Genomic DNA, 19,526 nt, shown 5'->3' with positions numbered 1-19,526 from the left:
ACACACACACACACACACACACACACACACACACACACCTACAGCCAGCTGTCAGACAGTGGGCCGTGATGAAGGGATTGCTCAACAGCGCCACCCCTCACTGAGGTTAGTCAAAAAGGAAGACTTACAATTTTCATAATGCCTTTCATGACCTTGGGAGATCCCAAACCACTATAAGCCAATAGCACGCCTTTGAAGTATTATCACCAATGTAATATAAGAAAATGTAGCCACACACAATATACACACAGCAAGATCCCACGAACAGCAATGAGATAAATGATGGGACATTGATTGATATTGGTTGAGGCTAAACACTGGCCAGAGATATCAGGGAGAACTCCCCTGCCTTTCAATGTAATATAAATTACCAGTTAGGAGCAGAAGGTGGCCACTTGGTCCCTTGAGCCTGCTCCTTTGCACATTTTACAATCCGGTAAAGGATTGGGCACCAGCATGTAGAAATAGATTTTTTTTAAAATTTACTCACGGGCATTGCTGATTGGGCCATTATTTATTGCCTGGCCCTACTTGTTCTTGAGAAGGTGGTGGTGAGCTGCCTTCTTGAACCACTGCAGACCACGTGCTGTAGGGTTGACCCTTTGGGAGGGAATTCCAAGATTCTGACTGGCTGATGGGGAAGGAACAGTGATAGATTTCAAAGTCAAGATGGTGGACAGATTGGACGGAAACTTTCAGGTGGTGGATGTCCATGTATCTGATGCCCTTGTTCTTCTAGATAGAAGTGGTCATGGGTTCAGAAGGTGCTGTCTTAGGATCTTTGGTGAATTTCTGCTGTTCATTTTGTAGATAGTATACACTGCTGCTACTGAGTGTCAGTGGTGGAGGGAGTGGATGTTTGTGGATGTGATGCCAATCAAGTGACTGCTTTGTCCTGGATGGTGTTGGACTTCTTAAGTGTTGTTGTAGCTGCACTCATCCAGGCAAGTGCGGTGTATTCCATCCTGACTTGTGCGTTGTAGATGGTGGACAGGCTTTGGGAGTCAGGAGGTGAGTTACTCACTGCAGTATTCCAAGCCTGTCACCCGCTCTTATAGCCACTTGTATTTATTTGGTGAGTTCAGTTTAGTTTCTCGTCAATGGTAACCCCAAGGATGTTGCTAGTTGGGGATTCAGTGATGGTAACACTATTGAGTGTCAAGAGGTGGTGATTAGATAGTTTCATTATCTTATAGTCTATTACTGCAATCAGTAAGGATAGGTAATAATGATAATCCTCAACAAAAGTGTCCCGCAAGGCTGCACACTCAACCCCTTACTGTATACCTTATATACTCACGTTAGTGTGGCGGAATTCAGGTCTAACTCTATTTACAAATTTGCTGATGACACTACCGTAGTGGGTCTAATCTCAAACAACGATAAGACAGAGTACAGTAAGAGACAGGCAGCTTAGTGCCACGATGTTAAAAAACAACAACCTCTCCCTCAATATCAGAAAAATGAAGGAGCTGGTCATCGACTTTAGGAAGTGGAGAGGAGGACATGCCTCTGTCTGTATCATCAGTGCTGAGGTGGAGGTGGTCGAGAGATTCAAGTTCCTAGGAGTAAATAGCACGATCAATCTGTCCTGGTCCATCCATGTCAAAGCTACAGTCAAGAAAGCACATCAATGCTTCTATTTCCTCAGAAGGCTAAGGAAATTCCACATGTCCACAATGACTCTCACCAATTTTTATAGATGCATCATAGAAAGCATCCTATCCAAATGCAATACAGCTTGGTATGGCAACTGCTCTGCGCAAGACCAGAAGAAATTACAGAGAGTTGTGAACGCAGACCAGTTCATCTCGAAAACCAGCCTTCCTTCCATTGACTCCATCTATACTTGCTGCTACCTCAGGAAAGCAGCCAACATAATCAAAGATCCCTCCCACTCCTGGTTATACTCCCTTCCACCCTCTTCCATCGGACAGAAGATGCAAAAGTTTGATTACACGTACCAACAGATTTAAGAAAAGCTTCTTCTCCGCTGTTATCAGATTTATGAACGGACCTCTCATATATTAGAGTTGATCTTTCTCTGCACCTTCTCTGTAGCTGTAACACTATATTCTGCATTCTTTTAATTACCCTGATGTACTTATGTAAGGTATGCTTTGTGGAGAGAAAACAGAGTTAATGTTTCGGGTCGAGGGTCCCTTGGAACTGGTCACTCAACCCGAAACATTAACTCGGATTTCTCTCCACAGATGAGCGAGATCTGCTGAACTTTTCCAGCAATTTCTGTTTTTGTTTCTGATTTACAGCATCTGCAGTTTTCTCAGTTTTTATTAAGGTATGATTTGTCTGGTTAGCACACAGTACAATACTTTTCACTGTATTTCAGTGCATGTGACAATAATAAAAGCAAATCAAATAAAGAACGTGGGGTTGGAAATAACAGAAAAGCTTGCTTTAATTATTCATGCTTCCCTAGCTGCAGAGGAAGGGGTGCCCATGAATCAGAGAATTGTAAACGTGACTTCTTATTCAAGAAAGTGTATAAGGACACTCCTGGGAACTACAAACTGGTCAGTTTAATATCAGTGGCCAGTAAGGCTTTAGAAACAATTATCAGGAAAAAGAAAGCACAGGCTCTTGGGGAGATTTTGGGTTAATTAAAGAAAGTCAGCCCCCTTGCAAAAGACAGATTATGTTCAACTAATCTCATTGAATTTTTTGATGAAGTAACAGAGGGAGTTGATGAAGGGAAAATTGTTAACAATGCCTTGGATCTTAAAACCATTAACAAGGTACCACATAAAAGGCTGGTTTATAAATTAGAGGCACATGGAATGAGAGGGTTATTCTCAACTAGGATAAAAAATGACTTGGGGACAGAGCATGGTGAGTTCAGGGTCAATAGTTACTTTGCAGAGTGGAAGATGGTGAACAGTGCTGTTCCCCCGTTGTCAGTGTTAATGACCACTTTTTATGTACATATGTGACCCAGATATGGGAATACAAAGTCAGATTTTAAAATATACCAATGATTCCAAACTTGCTGGTGTGATAGACAGTGAAAATGATAATGATTATCTGCACATCGACATTGACAGGCTAAAAGAACAAGCAGACAAGCATCTCATAGGATTTAATGTGGAGAACTGTTAAGAGATACATTTTGACAAAAAGCAATAGGAGAGGCCATATAGACTTTATAGCAAGGTTCTTAAAATGTGTTCAGGGACAGAGGGATCATATGCATAGATCTTGGAAGGACATTGCATTCAAGATGACGTTGAATGATTATTTGGATACAAATAGTGTGCAACAGGCTGAGGAAACAGCAGGAGGTTAGCATTAGGTAATGATGCTTATCTGAAGAGCTGGTACAGGCATGAGACCGAATGACTTCCTTCTATGCTTTAATAATTCTGTGATTCCATGAGATAGCAGTTAGCACAGTACACGGGATCTTGGGCTTCAGAGTAGTAAGGAGTACAAAAGCAGGGAAGGTATGCTGAATGTCTATAAAGCTGTAGTTAGGCCACAATTAGAGCACTGTGCCCGGTTAGTTCTGATTATCAGATGGTTGTGAAGATCTTTGAGACAGAGCAGAGAATATATACAATAAGGGCATTCCAGGGATGAATTGGTTTTGCTACAAAGTCAGCTTGGAGAAGCTGTAGTTGTTCTCCTTGAATCAAAGGACATTGAGGGGAGAATTGATCGAGATTATGACAGGCCTGGAAAGGGAGATAAAAGAAGGCTGTTATCTTTGCTGATGCTCCAAGAACAGTAGGACAGATATGTAAAGCTTTAGCTGATGGATGCAGTTTTGAGTATTTACACATAGCAAACTAAGAAGTTAAAATCATTTATTTTTCAGATAGCAAATTAAATTATTATTATTGAATCAGGTAAGAAGCTACAGTAAAAAGTTTTCAAAAAATTAAATGTATAACATTCATATCACAGGAAAAATTAACATTTCGCAAATATCATTTCACGACCACTGAAGGTGTCTAGCAGTAATTATGAAGTTAACGTGGCATTTAAAAACCCAGTTGCATCTCATTCAAAAAGCTGCACAGGTAGACAGGATGGTTAAGAAGGCATATTTAGCATGCTTGCCTTCATTGTTCAATCCTTTGAGTATAGGAGTTGGGACATCGTATTGAGGTTGTGCAAGATGTTGGTGAGGCCTCTTCTGGAATACTGTGTGCAGTTCTGGTCACCATGTTATAGAAAGAATACTATTAAATTGGAGAAGGTTCAGAAACGATTTACCAGGATGCTGCCTGGAATAGAGAGTATGAATTATAAAAATAGGCTGGATATCCTGGGACTTCTTTCACTGGAGTGTAGGAGGTTGAGGGTGACCTTATAAAGGTTTATAAAATCATTAGTGGCACAGGTAAGGTAAATAGCAAGGGTCTTTTCCCTAGAGTGGGGGAATTCATAATTAGGAGGCATATTTTTAAGGTGAGACAAGAAAGATTTAAAAAGGACGAGGGGCAGTTTTTTTACACAGAGAGTGGTTCATGTGTGGAAGGAACCGCCAGAGAAAGTGGTGGATTCAGGTACAGTTACAACATTTAAAAGACATTTGGATAAGTACATGAACAGGAAAGGTTTGGAGGGATATGGACCAAATGCAGGCATGTGGGACTCGTTTCATTTGGGAACGTGGTCAGCATGGACTAGTTGGACTGAAGGGTCTGTTTCCATGTCGTATGACCCTATGACTCTATCTAAAATATGCCATTCGACGGTGCCAAACGTCCCCCCCAGCATGGCACACGAGCATCAGCAGGCACTTTGTGCTCAAATAAAAGCAGAATACTTAGAATGCTGGAAATCTGAAACAAACATAAAGAAGCTCAACACCCTTCAGTTTTGGAGAAGAATCATATTGGACTCTAAACATTAGCTCTGTTTCTCTCTCCACAGGTGCTGCCAGATCTGCTCAGTTTCTCCAGCAATTTCTGTGTCTGGTGCATTTTGTGATCATGTCTGTGAAGTGAGACTTGAATCCACAACCTCTGACTTAGAGAAGTGCTGTGCTACCAAGAAGAGTGCTTTAATACAAATCAGTCTGCCCTACACAATTATATTACCTAGTGTACCATAGTGCATAGTTTTCACCGCCCCACGCCTTCCCTCCAGTCCCACCTCATCCCACCTCAGTTACTTTCTAGGAATGGCAAGAGAAAAGCCCAGCCCTCTGTAGAAACATAGAAAATAGGGGCAGGAGTAGGCCATTCAGCCCTTCGAATGTGCTTTGCCATTTAATATAATCATGGCTGGTCATCCAACTCAATAGTTTGCTTCCACTTTCCCCCCAAATTCTTGGATCACTCTCGCTGTAATTACTTTACAAAATTCTTCTTGAAGTCACACAAGTTTTGGCCTCAACTGCTTTCTGTGGTAGCGAATTCCGTAGGCTTATTACTCTCTGGCTGAAGAAATTTATTCTCATTTCAGTCCTAAATGATTTACTCTGTATCCTTAGACTGTGACGCCCCAGTTCTGGACTCCGCCGTAATCAGGAACATCCTTCCTGCATCTACCCTGTCTCATCCTGTTAAAATTTTATAGGTTTCTATAAGATCCCCATCATTCTTCTGAACTCCAATAAATATAGCCCTAACTAAACCAATCTCTCTTTATGCATCTTTGCTGCTACCCCAAGAATGAATTTGGTAAACCTTTGATGTACTCGCTCCATACCAAGAACATCCTTCCTCAGTAAGGAGACCAAAACTGTGCAGTGGCTCAGTGGTTAGCACTGCTGCCTCACAACGCCAGAGTCTTGGATTTGATTCCAGCTTTGGGTGATTTTCTGTATGGAGTTTTCATATCCTCCTCTTGTCTGCATGGGTTTCTGCTGGGTGCTCCGGTTTCCTCCCACAGTCCAAAGAAGTATCGGTTGGGTGGATTGGCCATGTTAAATTGCCCTGTAGTGTTCAGGGATGTGCAGGTTAGGCATATTAGACATCGTAAATGTGGAGTTATGGGGGCAGGGTGGGGGCAGGGAGTTGGGTTTGGGTAGAATGCTGGTTGGAGGATCATTGCAGACTTGATGGGCCAAATGGCCTCTTTCCAGACTGTAGGGATTCTTATGATTATATTTTGCAAAATCACTACCAATACATCCATTGTTTCTCGTGCCACTTCCTTAAGAGTGGGAGTTCATCAGCTTTCAGTCCCATCAATTACCCCAATACAATTTTGCTATTAATCGTGATTTCTTTTCATTCTTCCCTCTCACTAAACCTTGTGTTCCCCAAACTTCCTGGTACCTTATTTGTGTCTTCCTTTGTAAACACAAAATCAATGTATACATTTAGTTGGTCAGACATTTCTTTGTTCCTCATTATAAATTCCACTGTTTCTGATTGTTAGGAATCAACATTTATCTTCACCAATCTTTTTCTCTTCACTTACCTCTAGAAACTGCTACCATTGTTAATATACCCTACAAACCTACTGTTGTACTCTATTTTCACTTTTTTAATCAATCCCTTTGTCTTGCTTTGCTCCATCCTAAACAGCTTTCACTGCCCAGCATTGTTGTTTTCTTTTCTGGCCAATTTGTTTGTCTTTTCATTAGATCTAATACTATTTACAATTTCCCTTGTATGTCATGGTTTGGTCACCTTTCCCATTTTACTTTTGTGACAGACAGGAATGAACAATCCTTGCAGTTTGCCCATGTGCTCATTGAATGTTTGTCATTGCCTTTCCATTGTCATCCCTTGAAGTAACATCCCCAATTTACCATAGCCAACTTGAGCTTCATATCATTGTTAAGTTCCTCTATTTAGATTCTGGACCCCAGTCTTAGAATCAACAACCTTGGGTCAAAATCCTGGAATTCCCTCCCTAGTGGCATTGTGGGTCAACCCACAGGATGGAGCGGTTCAAGAAGGCAGCTCACCACCACCTTCTCAAGAGCAACCAGGGATGGGCAATTAATGCTGAACAGCCAGCGACACCCACATCTCATAAATGAATGAATAAATAAAACCTCACTCTCTATCTTGAGAAAGAATTCTATCATATTATGATTGCTCATCCCCAAGGGACCTCACAGAATGAGATTGCCAATTATTCTTTTCTTATTACACAGTACCCAGCCTAGGATGTCCTGATCACTAGTTGGGAGTTCCTCAATGTATTGCTCCTGAAAACCATCCCAATACACCCCTACACTTTGAGGAAGATTGAATCTTGGAGGGTTTTTTTTAAAATAAGCATGGTGAAATGACTGAGCATCTATTAAAACCAATCTTATTTCAATGTGGGAATGTCTCCTGTGTACTCTTTGGCAGATGAGATCTTCAACTTTTTCCACTTTCCTGTGTGTTTGTGTAAGTTGAAATTAGTTCCCCTTTGGGGAAATTGTGCTGCTAACAGTGGCAGTGTTGTTGAATAGTGAAGCTATGTGCCTGTTTACAGACTTGTTTGTGTTTTGTGCATGAGCACCTCCCATCATCTTTTTTCATTTTTCCACCGACATATTACACAAACAAGCATGTGACTCAACAAACAGGCGAGCCCATCTGACCAATCACAGCAGTCCCACTGCAATGGCAACAGCGGTAATATAAAAGGGGAAAAGGAACTGAGATTAGAGCAAATCTGTCAGTGCCTGAAGGAAACAGAGACAGGTTCAGGTTTCAACTGGTAATCCTTTACCAGAACTGAGAGAGAATGCAGAGCAACAGCAATACAAAGAAGCAAACAGAGGATGTCAACAGGTAAAAGTCACATGTACCCAAATGCTAAATCCTGTTGCTGCTTTAACATCTTGTGTCTTGTTTTCTAAACACTCAGCTATTAATACCTGTTATAAATCACGCAGTTATCAGTTCAAGCTGTCATTTATCATGTGCCGGAAGGCTTGCGCTGGCTGTTGTGTAGATGTCAGCCTTTGGCAAACTGTATCTAACTGTGGAGAGGGTTACAGCAAACCCCAACTGTCTCAGCTGGCAAGTGGGCTGCAGAATTGATCCTACAGAACTGAAAGGGAAGGAATACTGATTTGTCCACTGAAACAACCTGCCACATTATTTCAGTGTGGAGTCTTTTTGTCATTCCTTGTTTAGGCGTGGGCCAGATGGGAGTTTATCCCTCCTCTATGGTTATCCTGAGAAGGTGATAGTGGACTTTCTCTATGAATTTCTGCTGCCCTGTGATAGTGCTGCTCCCTCTGTGGTGGTAGGTGAGACTCTCTCGGATGATTACCCAATGATGATAAGGGAATGACCATGTATGCTGAATTCAGAATGATGTGTAATTCTTATGATGTATACTGCAGCCTTCAGTGAAAAGAGTGCATACAGTGTCCAGAGGCACTGACCAAAAGATCTGATGTGTCTTGGATAGTATTGAGCTTCTCAAGTGTTTCTGTGGCAGTATCTGTCCAGGCAAGTGGAGGGCATTTATTTTTAATTTTAAGTTTGACATTTTGTACATGGCTTTGAATGGTCAGAAGGGGATCTGCTTGAGTACTCATCCTCCACCTGCTGTTGTTATCGAGGTGATGTTGAGGCAGATTCAAGTGAAGTACCTAGTCAATGGCAAGCCCACCCAGGATGTGTGACCTGGTAGTGTCACTTACTAGATTTTCTGCCTTCTAAATCTCAACCATGGGTGACAAAATGAGTGCTTATGTTGTATATAAATATCAGAGAGAGACATGTTCTATTTTGTATTTGTAGTGAAATTATAAACGGCTTATGAAAAGCTTATGTCTGATTTTGTGCTGAATACAGAAATCTTTGATCATGATGATGTGCGTCAGAACAAGCTCTCTTCTCACAAATTGAAATAATAGTGTTCAAGTAGGGAGTGCTGGATAAAGCAGTAACAATACACCAATTAACCTGATGTCAAATTGTGAACAAAACCTTGGAATCTGTAATGCGAAATCAGGTACATGAGGTAAGGGTTAATTAAGGACAGTCAACACGGACTTGTGAAATGCAAACTGTGTTTGACAAATAAAACAGAAAGTCTGGAAACACTCAGCAGGCCTAAGAGAGAAACAGAGTTAATGTTTCAAGTCTATATCCTTTCATTGCACCTTTTATCAGTTGGTTACAAACCTAAAATATTAGTCCTGTTCCTGTCTCCATAGATTCTGCCAGATTTACTAGCATTTTCTTGATTTTTATGCAGAGTTCCAGCATCTGCAGTATTTTGCTTTTGTCAGTGTTTGATACATACTTTCAAAAGCTGTCGCAGAACTGAAGAGATAAAGGGGTACATTAGGTGTTGTGAATATGGATTTTTCTAATGCATTCAATAAGGTGTCTCACCTAAAGGTTCTGAGCGAGCATAAGATGGTGACAGCTTTGGTTGAAAATTAGCCAGTGGACCAGAGATAAAGAATTAAAGTAAATAAGTGTCGCTTAGACCCTAGAGGCCCATACATTTGTTCTCTGTATCTTAGAAGATCAGGACTTGAGCTGAGGGAGCGCAATCTCAATTTGTTGACAACAGTAAGCTAACAGGTTGGACAAACAGCCACGAGGTTTGTGAAAGACCTTTGGGAGATCTAAACAGGTTAGCAGGATTGGAAGGAAGATGGAAAATGCATGTGTGAGGTAATGCACTTTGGGAAGAAAAACAAGAAATGTGTGTGTGTGTACTCAATGGGAAGTCACCACAAGGGGAGCTGAACAGAGAGGCCTAAGGGTGCAGATGCAAAACTCCCTATGGTTTCTAGTGCAAGCGGAGAAATTATTTTTAAGAGTCAACAGAACATTTGGTGTCATAAACAGAGACAAAACACATGATAGCAAAGAAATACTTATTAGTTATGAAACAAGTAGGGCACTGTGTACTGTTTTAAGGACCCAGTGTAGAAAACCATAGAGAAAAAACGGCAAAGATTCATTGGTATGATGTTAATGATAGGAAGCAATAGTTTGCAGGAGAGACTTCGGAGCTTGGGACTGTCCCATTCAGACATACAATGTTAAGAAATGATTTAACTGAGATTTGAAAAATAAGAAATGGTCTTGGCAATGAAGGTGAAAGACATCTCCAACCCCAGTGATGAGGGATCAACTTTAATAAAATGTGACTTTTTACCAGATTGTTGTGTAGAGGGAGTACAATACATTTTGTTTCAACTGTGTTCAAGGTAGAGATCATTGCTCTCTTAAGGGCCAACTGGGGTACTATTTTCTACAGGAAGATACAGGGATGTGTGGAGAGTGTTGGATTGTTCTATCAAAGAGCCAGAACAGACATGCTGGACCAAATGGCCCCTTTATGTGCTGTAAAATTGAACAGTTTAAAGAAGTTAATGTTTTAAGTTCTCCGCTGAAACTGGGAAATTTTAGTGTGAGTTGATTGCTTTACCAAACCATTTGTTTCCTTTCATTAACTAGCAATCCTCTGCCATCACTGGAGGAGATCACATCCTGGACACAGGGTTTTGACAAGGTGATGAGGACTGAAGCGGGCAGGAACATTTTCCGTGAGTTCCTGAGGACAGAGTACAGCGAGGAGAACATGCTCTTTTGGCTGGCATGTGAAGACTTCAAAAAGGAAAAGAATTCAAAGGTAGTTGCAGAAAGAGCAAGGACAATATATGAAGACTACATTTCAATTCTGTCTCCAAGAGAGGTGAGAAAATTTCTGACAGGCAAACACAAGACTAATGCACCTAGATAACATTAGTGGTTGTGCTTTTTCTTTTCCTTTTGGTACAGGTTATATTTTAAAAGGAGAAGGTGAGTACAGGTAAGTGTTGTCAATGATAATTACCATCAAAGATTAATACTATTAATAATTACTCATGCTAATTCATACTGTTATTGAGTTATACAGTGTTTATGAATTAATATTTTCTATAATTAGTTATGTCAATAAGAAATATGAGTAATAGTTGATTATTGGTGAGTACTATAATTACCCAGAACTGATTATTGATCATTTGATTTTGATCTATTTGTACCATGTGATTACAATTAAAAATGAGTATTGCAAAGAATTAAATTGTAGTTGTGTTGCCAATGATTATACAGTAATAATTAGTGCTGCTAATGTTTAGTATTCTTGATTAATACTACTGTCATTGATGAGAATGGCTATTTTCTGCCAGCACTGGTACAAAGTAACAAAAACAAAAATTATGCTGAAAAACTCATCAGGTCTGGCCTCTTCTGTGGGAAGAGAGCAGAGTTAATGTTTGGAGTCCAGTGACCCTTCTTCAAAACATTCACAATTGTGAAGAAGGGTCACTGGACCCAAAACATTAACACTGCTTCCTCCCTACAGACGCTGCCAGTTCTGCTTAGTTTCTCCAGCAATTTCTCATTTTGTTTCAGATCTCCAGCATCCACAGTTCCTTGTGCTTTTTTTTGTTAATAAGGAATATTGTCAGCTGTACAAATGTGAATAATTTAACAATAATAATTGTGACCAATAATTACTCACTTTGCAGTTGCGCTTGTGACTGTCAATGGCCAAGAACCACTCACTCAGGAATTGTTCCTATCAATCCTAACAATGGCCTATTTGTTATACAGTATTTTACTTTAACTTTTACTTCTTAAGTACATTCATGAACTTTGATATTTTAGCAAACCAGAGATTAAACACATTGAGGCCAATGAAACTTGTTCCCTTCAGTAGCAGCAGTTGTTGTGGTCAAGCGATAGAACTGCTGTGAGGATGCATTCTAAGTTGGTAGATGACAGTTTTGAGCATTGGCAGAATTTATCATTAATATGTTCATTAATGATTCCACCAGCCATTCCTAATACTAACCATTAGCATTGGCCATTCATAAGATTTACCATCTACTATCTCAGCATTGACCATTATGTTGATGACTGGTCATTTATTAAACTGACCGTTTTCAGCAATTGCCGTTCATTCTGATCAAGACTATTTATAATACTGACCACTAATGGAATGGACTATTAAACTTACCACTAATTTTCATTGCAAAGGACTTTCATAAAGCTTATTCGTGGGTATTCATGGTACAAGCCATTCACACCATGAGCTGCTCCTAATCGTTACCTATATGATGATCATTGAACCTTGTATAGTACTGACCACTGACAGTAGTGACCAATGGCACCATGTACCTTGCACTATTGCCTGTGGTGACAGTTTGATAATATTGAATAACAACGTCATTGACAATTTACATCAATGCCCATTAATATCACTAACAGTAAACAGCATTGACCATTTGCAACAGTGTCCTTTGATGACCACTTATGAGGTTAACCATTGAACCAGGCCTGTTTCAGGACGAGAGAGTGTAGTGATGGCAAAGTCGGTGTCTACTTTGAACTTACATATCATCCATCTGTGGTCATTAAGGGAGGCACAGTAATGAGTATGGCCTTGAATGGATCTAAATCAAGCTCGTGTTAGGTATTTGCTGAATAGCCTCGAGTGAGAGTGTGTAACAATTGATAATGCACTACAGTTATTCTTTCTTTGTGCTGTTTGCAGGTGAGTCTTGACTCTCGTGTGCGAGAAATAGTCAACAGGAACTTGCTGAATCCATGCCCTCTTATGTTTGAGGATGCCCAGCTACAGATATACAGCCTAATGCACAGGGACTCCTTCCCCAGGTTCTTGAACTCTGAGATATACAAGTCACTCATTGAAAGGCCTAAGACATCCCCTGACACCAGCCCCAGTGCTGAAAGCAAAGCTCGGACCTCCTGAAAGCACAAGGAAATGGAACAGTGGAATTTGGAAACAGTTGCACACTTACATTTGTATAGCACACTCCTATATTTGCACAACTTCTATCACATACATGCTAACAAGATGCTATTTGGAACATACAGATACAATCATTACATGTGTACATCTACATAGTCACATTAACATGAGAGCAAGTATACACAGTTATACACACATGGACCTATGCATACATTCACAAACATACCTTTGTGCATTCATGAAAGCACATTCATTCCTGCATACATGTATACATTCTCAAACATTTGCACCTACAGGTGCTGACACCTTGTATTAAGACACTATCCACTTGTGTACACACTCCAACACTCTCACACACACACACTCACACACACACACACACACACACACACACACATGTGTGGAAATAATAATGATTAAAGCAGTGTAAAGCTCTATAGCTTGCTTGCTGGAGATCCCTGTTTAGCTTTACTCAGGCTGTGGTGACTAACTGAATATCAAGTTCACCTTTAAAGAAAGTATATACATATAAAATCATCGGAATAAAGGTTTTGCTCACTGCCTCAGTTACAAACACAAAGACAAAAGCCAAGAATGTTTGTTTTTTTTTTAAGAAAAGATGTTTTGTTATTTGCCAAGGTTTGATTTTTGTTCCCTGTAGCAGCAACATACCAAGTTGGTCACTAGTAGAGTAGGTAACCAGCTGCCTGCAGCATCCCCAAACATTGATCAGAGAGAGCAAACACTACCTTGGAGAGGTTTGGAGGGACAGGGGCTTCAAGTGCTCCCAAGGAACATTTGCCTGATCAGAGTGCAGAACATGCAGCAGTGTGACACTGTTCTTCAAAGAGCACTGGGGCCTCCTGAGGTAGCTGTAAGCAAGTTTAGAAATGCTAGTCTTTCTTTCTTCATGGCAGGATACTGGCAGCAGGATTTTATGAAATGTAATAAGCACAAAAAATTAAAAGGCACAATTTTTTAGGGGGAAGGGGTTGCAAGTTACCAGTGTCAGTAATTCTGATCATTTTGAGAGATACAGGAACATATTTATTTATCTTGATAGAGACTGCAATTATTTAATGTGTGTGTGTGAGCGTGTGTGAATAAAAGCTCGGGGATCTCTGTTATCTTTTTTTCTGTGGTCAGTGAATGTTTGCATCTCTCTGATTTAACTTTATCTATCATCTTAAAACAGCCTGAAATCTGGTTTGTTTCAGTGTGAATCGTGACTTTGCTTGTGGCAGCTGACAGGTGTAGGCAGGGTGAAACTCATGGCTTAAGGTCCTCAGAAACTACAGCAGGGGTCTCCAAACCCAAAGCAGATTCTCCTGATAAAGTGGGGCCATGTCCACAGCAAGATGTAGTGAGGGCAGAGGAGGTGGAATAAGCTACACTGTGCAACTTCAGTGATTTATAGCGAGCAATGTAGCATAATTGGAAGTGGAAATTTGCCCAGTCTACACCATTCTGCTCAGGATATGTGCTGCATTAAAATCCTGCCCGTATTTAAAATGGGTTGCTGAGAGATGTCACAAGGTGATGTATTAAATTGCCAGCAGAGGTTTCTAGGTTAAACTGTGTTTTTTGCTTGTTCATTTCTTAAAATCTGTATGTAATTTTAACACTTTGTTATTAAAAAAAAGTTCGTAAATGTATATTTTATGTCTTTGGGCAGATAGGGCAGATATGAGTTTTCTAGTTAAAATAGCACCCGTGATGCTCTCTCAGAAGGAATCTCCTCATTTGGTCTTGTCCTGTGGTCCAGTGTTAACAGACTGGGAAGGCTTGCCTTATGTGGAGGTTGCAAATTTGAACCTGGAACTCGTGAAATTTAATTCAGCAAATCTCCCAAAGCTATCAGTTTGACATATATTTTGTAAGAGAAAACAAGTCCAACTGATCATTGATGAGTGGGGAAATTTACCAAATGCCCCCCATTTGAACTAGTCTACGTCATTCCAATTCTACACTAGATATTTGAGTATTAACAAGGAATGAAGTATAAATACAAACTCAACTGTGTTCCCAAGAATGATTGTTTTATTTTACAAAGGAGATCTGTTTAAGGATTCAGTTTGAGTTTATTGTGTATGAACTACATTATACCTACATAAACCGACGTGTGATATGACTTTGGTTGACATGTCTGAAACAACTTAAATTATGACATAACATTAGCAATTAAAAATAAATAGTTTGTCCTGGATTAGATTTTAGCTCTTGACAGAGGAGAAGCAAATTCCAGTCTGGGTGGTCAGTGTTGATTCACTCTTCTATTTGGAGCTCCAGCAAGCTGGGCAAACTCAATTAGGGTCTGCTCCACTACCCTCTATGATCAGTATCCAGTGGTGCTGTTTGGAAGTGTGTGTGTCTATCAGCAGAGGGTGTGGTCAAACTCTGTCCTGGTCATTCTGAGCCCAGCTTCTGTCCTATTTAATAGCCCAATTGATCTTCATAGACAAAGGTCACACACAAAGTGTAATTGGATGCTTAGACAAGATACCAAGACAGTTCTGCTGTTAGAAAAACTGCTCCAATGGGAGACCACCACTATCCTACTCCCCTTCCAATTGAGCAGGGTGGGAGAGCAAAGTGATAGGAGAAAGCAGACATTAAAAATAAGTCTAGAAAACACCTGATATGTACATCAGACCTAAACCTTTCAAAGCATAAAAGATGAGAGTAAGGGAATATTTTGGAGAAAGCGACTTTGTGCAATCACTGACGAAAAGGGTTCCATGAAGAGTTTAACATTACAATTGTTGATGTCTTCACTTAAAAAACACTTAATTTTTATCATCAATATTGTGAACTCATGGGACGTTTTGACGAGACAAGAAGAAATGAGCAAGTTTAGACAATGGGAAACTATGTTTAGAGGACGTGTTGGAAGGTTCCCTCTGTTCAATGCGCTAAAATAAACCCGATCACAGGGAAGGGACAAAAAAAATCTTTCTTCCTCCCCAACAAATTAATTTACTATCATTATGTACTCTCCACGACTGCTACTGCAAGACCATTCATCGAATGTCCTAATCAACACTTGCTGTTTTCAATAAGATCAGGCACAGCAAAAATTAACGTTGTCAAAAAAAGACAGTGATTAATACCTTTTTGTGCATCATTTTTAAACTATATTTAACCACTCTAAAAATGCATAGAGTTACCCACTTGCATTAAAATAGCTGTCAAGGAGTTTTACTTAAACTGATCACAACACTGTACGACCAAAGGAAAATTAAACTATTTTGTATTTATTTTGAATTTTAAATATCAAATACTAAGGAGAATATTAGAGTGAGTGGGAGTAGTCAGCAGAATGTATATTCTGCAACAGAGCTGGATGACATGGGAACACTTTAGGGTATTGCTGAAAAAAGACACATTTTGTCAAAATGTTTTGTGTTGCCTGCATCAGGGCAATTTGTAAGAATATCATGTAGGGGAAATCAACATGTATCCTGAACGTACCCAACCAGTCTGTGCTAGCAAACCATATGATACAGTGTTCCACATTAGGTATGATTCTGAAATTGGATGGCAGCTGCTGGATAATTCTGAGTGTGCAAAGAATTATCCTGACAAGCAATTTACGAGTGTCAAGACAGGCTTGCAGTATGGCACACTTGCGTGTATTGGAGATGACATATATTAATTTTTGCACATATAAATAACACATTACACACATATTACTCCTATTTAAACTCAATAGAATAGTGATGGCCATTTGTACGTTCATTTCACAACACAATGCCTTGACTAATCAGAGTCAACCTACCTGATTTAAAATTTAAACAAATTTTGACAGTTAACTATCAGTCATCATTAAGTGGTTCATTCTTCATGCCAATTCCCCTGCCAAACAGAATCTATTTGCCAACAAATCAGAAATCTCTCCTTGCACAGTATAAATGTTGGGTTCTCCTTACAAATTACAAATTACAAATTTCTTGCAAATTACAAGTTCAAAATAAAATGTTTCAACAGAAAGTGCCATTTTTCAGTAATGCTCAAGTTCTGTACCACCAACTGACTCCATGGTAGCAGAGCAAAACAAATAGAACAGAGGAAATCATGTCTGCAAGACAAGAAGTAAATAAAACAGCCAGAAACCCAATGGAAAATGCTGAAAGTAGACAGCTGGAGTAAAAGGGCAAATAATCCTTTGGGAATGGAAGACCTTTAGTCAATTCACTCCCACTGAAACATTCACCTGTTCTTATTGTTCCTTGAAGCTGCATCTCCTTCAGCTGTTACTGAAATGCTGGGTAGAACACTCATCACAATTCTGTATGAATCGAAATTATTTTCCACCTCTTCCTTTTTCTAAAAACAAAACATATCCATACACAGGAGCTCCGCTTTGTCTCATTTTTAAATCCTCTTCAGCAGCTTCTGAGATCATTTGAATCTTGAACATTTGGTCTCACACAATTCCCCTATTGTCCCTTACTTATAAAGTATTGGGTTACTTATAAACTAATATTTATAAAGACAATCCAAACATTTTTAATCCACAAGTATTTACAATAAATAATATATAGAAAGAAAAATATATTTAAAATAAAAATATATAATTATGATCTTAACAGATATTTATTTTTGATTTAGTAATGAAAGACCTCAGGAATCTTCAAAAGAATTGGTACAAGGGCTGAGGTTGTGGTGACCTCGAGGTCAGAGGTGGTTTGTAGGAGGAAGGGCCAGGTCATAGTTGATAGGCAACTTCTCAAATTTTAATTTAAGGCCCCCTCACTGCTTTGTTGGATTTGTTTCCTCTGAAGCTTGTTTATTGGGCTACTCCTGCTGAACTTCCTGATGTAGACATTGCTAATGAAAGTGAGGTGGGTAAAGCAAATGTAGTTGGGGAGGGGAAGGGATTGGCAATAAGCCCTCCTTTGTTTACGGACAGTGCCGTCTCATTTTGCATGCCCTCTAAAAAAATTGTCAGTTTTGTACAACAGAGACTGTGCAAACCTACACAGCAACGTCTTCTGAGAGAGTGAGATTGAAAGAGTCAAAGTCCATGCCAGTCCAAAGCTTTATGAAAACATGCAATATTGGTGATAAGTAACTTAGAATGTTCATTAATTTAAAATAAATTATTGCTTTTAAAATAATAGGAAATAGGAAATAAAGCAAGACTGTTGGTGGATAAATTCCCCAAAGTCATTTGAGCTGTCATTAACATCTGCACAGTTTAAAAATACAAAATGCTTTGTTTTTCTCCAAGGGATTGGTTGGGTTTAATTTGACATTGAATGAAAGATTAGCAATGATTCATTAAAAGGGGAAGATAACACTGTGCCATCTCTGCTTGCTGTGGGTATTCCTGAAGAGGGATGTAGATCTCAGCATCAACTTTATCACCAGTGGGCTCTGAAAAGAGGAAGGTAAGAATGCAGGATTAGTACTGGCAATAACGGTTTCTTAAAGAGGAAAGTATCTCTCATTGTCACTACTGACACTATTGAATTCATAAAGAAATCAGAGAGCCTGGGCAACAAGGAGTAATCTAGGAGCAAAGAGTCTGGAAATGAGATGTAAGCCAGTGCAAAATCCAGGTGTGGCTGAGTTGAGGAGAATAGCAGAACCCATCCCACACTGAGCTCCCATAACGCTAGTAGTTCAAGTCCTTGGCAATTCAAATGCTGGGGGCTCATGACATGCTTGGTCCCAGTAAATAAAATTGCCAGCCATGGGGAAAGGGGCCGAGAGAAATCTTCACACATTTTTACCTGGCAGGAGGGGAGGGGCATTTAATAACTCCCCTGATCATGTGGAGAACATGGAAATGTGACAGTAAATGGAGTTAGCCAATTTTCTGAAAAAGTGTCCTGATCCGAAACGTCAACTTTCCTGCTCCCCTGATGCTGCCTGGCTTGCTGTGTCCTCCAGCTCCATGCTGTGTTGTCTTAGCCAGAAAAGGTTCTTGAAAGCAACTTCTTAACTCCCGATCTGCTAACAAGGAAAACAGAAAAATAAAAAAATTGTATAGATAGTTTGACAGGATAAAGTTGACTCTGGGAATCTCAAGCTGAAACAATTCTGTTCTTATTTTTATATAAATAGGAATTCACTGAGATTTCTTTGATCCTTCACAAAATTGTTTGCCACTGCCTTGTTTTACCTACATTTAACCTGACCATTTTTCTGCCCTCTCTCTGTTAGATCTGCTTTTTTTGAACAGAATCATACACTTTAATTAGCAATGACAACTCTTGTATATATTTAAATTGTAAATGTAAACTATATATAGGGATAAAAACATGAAATCACAGTTTGTGTCACTGAATTCACTTTAAGAGAATAAGGTAGCATGCCACTTTTTGTAGCATTTTTTCTAACTCCTCAAAGGAATTCAGGAAACACAATGTTAAAAGGGCTATTTCTCATTTCCCTATGCAAAGATGTGTTGCTGTGGTGATACCTGATGTTGTACAATTTAAGGAGCCGTACAGACACTATTAAAGAAATGTTTAGAGTTTACAATAAAAGAGGCTGATGACTCAGATCTCTCAAGGTTAATACTATATTTCTGCTATTGTGATTGTGAGATTTAGAAGTAATGATTTTCATACACCATGTTATTTACACACATATAGGAGAGAGCATTAAAATATATGTTTGAATGAAACCTTCGTTGAAATATTATTGTGTCTTAAAGGGGAAAATGATTGATCTACTGTTATAGAAAATGTGACTGACAATTTATTAAATGCAGATCTCTGCTCCTATTTAAATAACTCACCATGTTTCAAAGGGTTGACAGGTTGAACATAATTGAACAAAAACAAAGTTGCTGGAAAAGCTCAGCAGGTCTGGCAGCATCTGTGGAGGAGAAAATAGAGTTAACGTTTCGGGTC

The 19,526-nt window shown here is 39.5% G+C and overlaps 1 protein-coding gene across 2 annotated transcripts in view; it reads left to right on the top strand.

Annotated features, from left to right (window-relative positions):
• LOC109917925 (regulator of G protein signaling 17) overlaps window positions 1–14,234 on the top strand; it is an 88,397-nt gene extending 74,163 nt beyond the window's left edge. Inside the window, exons 1-3 of one of the 2 annotated variants that reach the window (XM_048601072.1) lie at window positions 7,602–7,712; window positions 10,356–10,593; window positions 12,442–14,234. In XM_048601072.1, coding sequence (XP_048457029.1) covers window positions 7,666–7,712; window positions 10,356–10,593; window positions 12,442–12,660 — 504 coding nt within the window. In that variant the 5' untranslated portion in view covers window positions 7,602–7,665 and the 3' untranslated portion in view covers window positions 12,661–14,234. Of the gene's footprint in view, window positions 1–7,601; window positions 7,713–10,355; window positions 10,594–12,441 lie in introns of those variants that run through there. The other variant, XM_020517818.2, reaches the window with a different exon arrangement.
• The last annotated feature ends 5,292 nt before the right edge of the window (window positions 14,235–19,526 follow it).

Source organism: Rhincodon typus, chromosome 9 (assembly GCF_021869965.1).
Source record: "Rhincodon typus isolate 14 chromosome 9, sRhiTyp1.1, whole genome shotgun sequence".
Lineage (NCBI taxonomy): Eukaryota > Metazoa > Chordata > Chondrichthyes > Orectolobiformes > Rhincodontidae > Rhincodon > Rhincodon typus.
The sequence above is the reverse complement of the archived record's forward strand: the minus strand, read 5'-3'. Positions and strand labels throughout refer to the sequence as shown.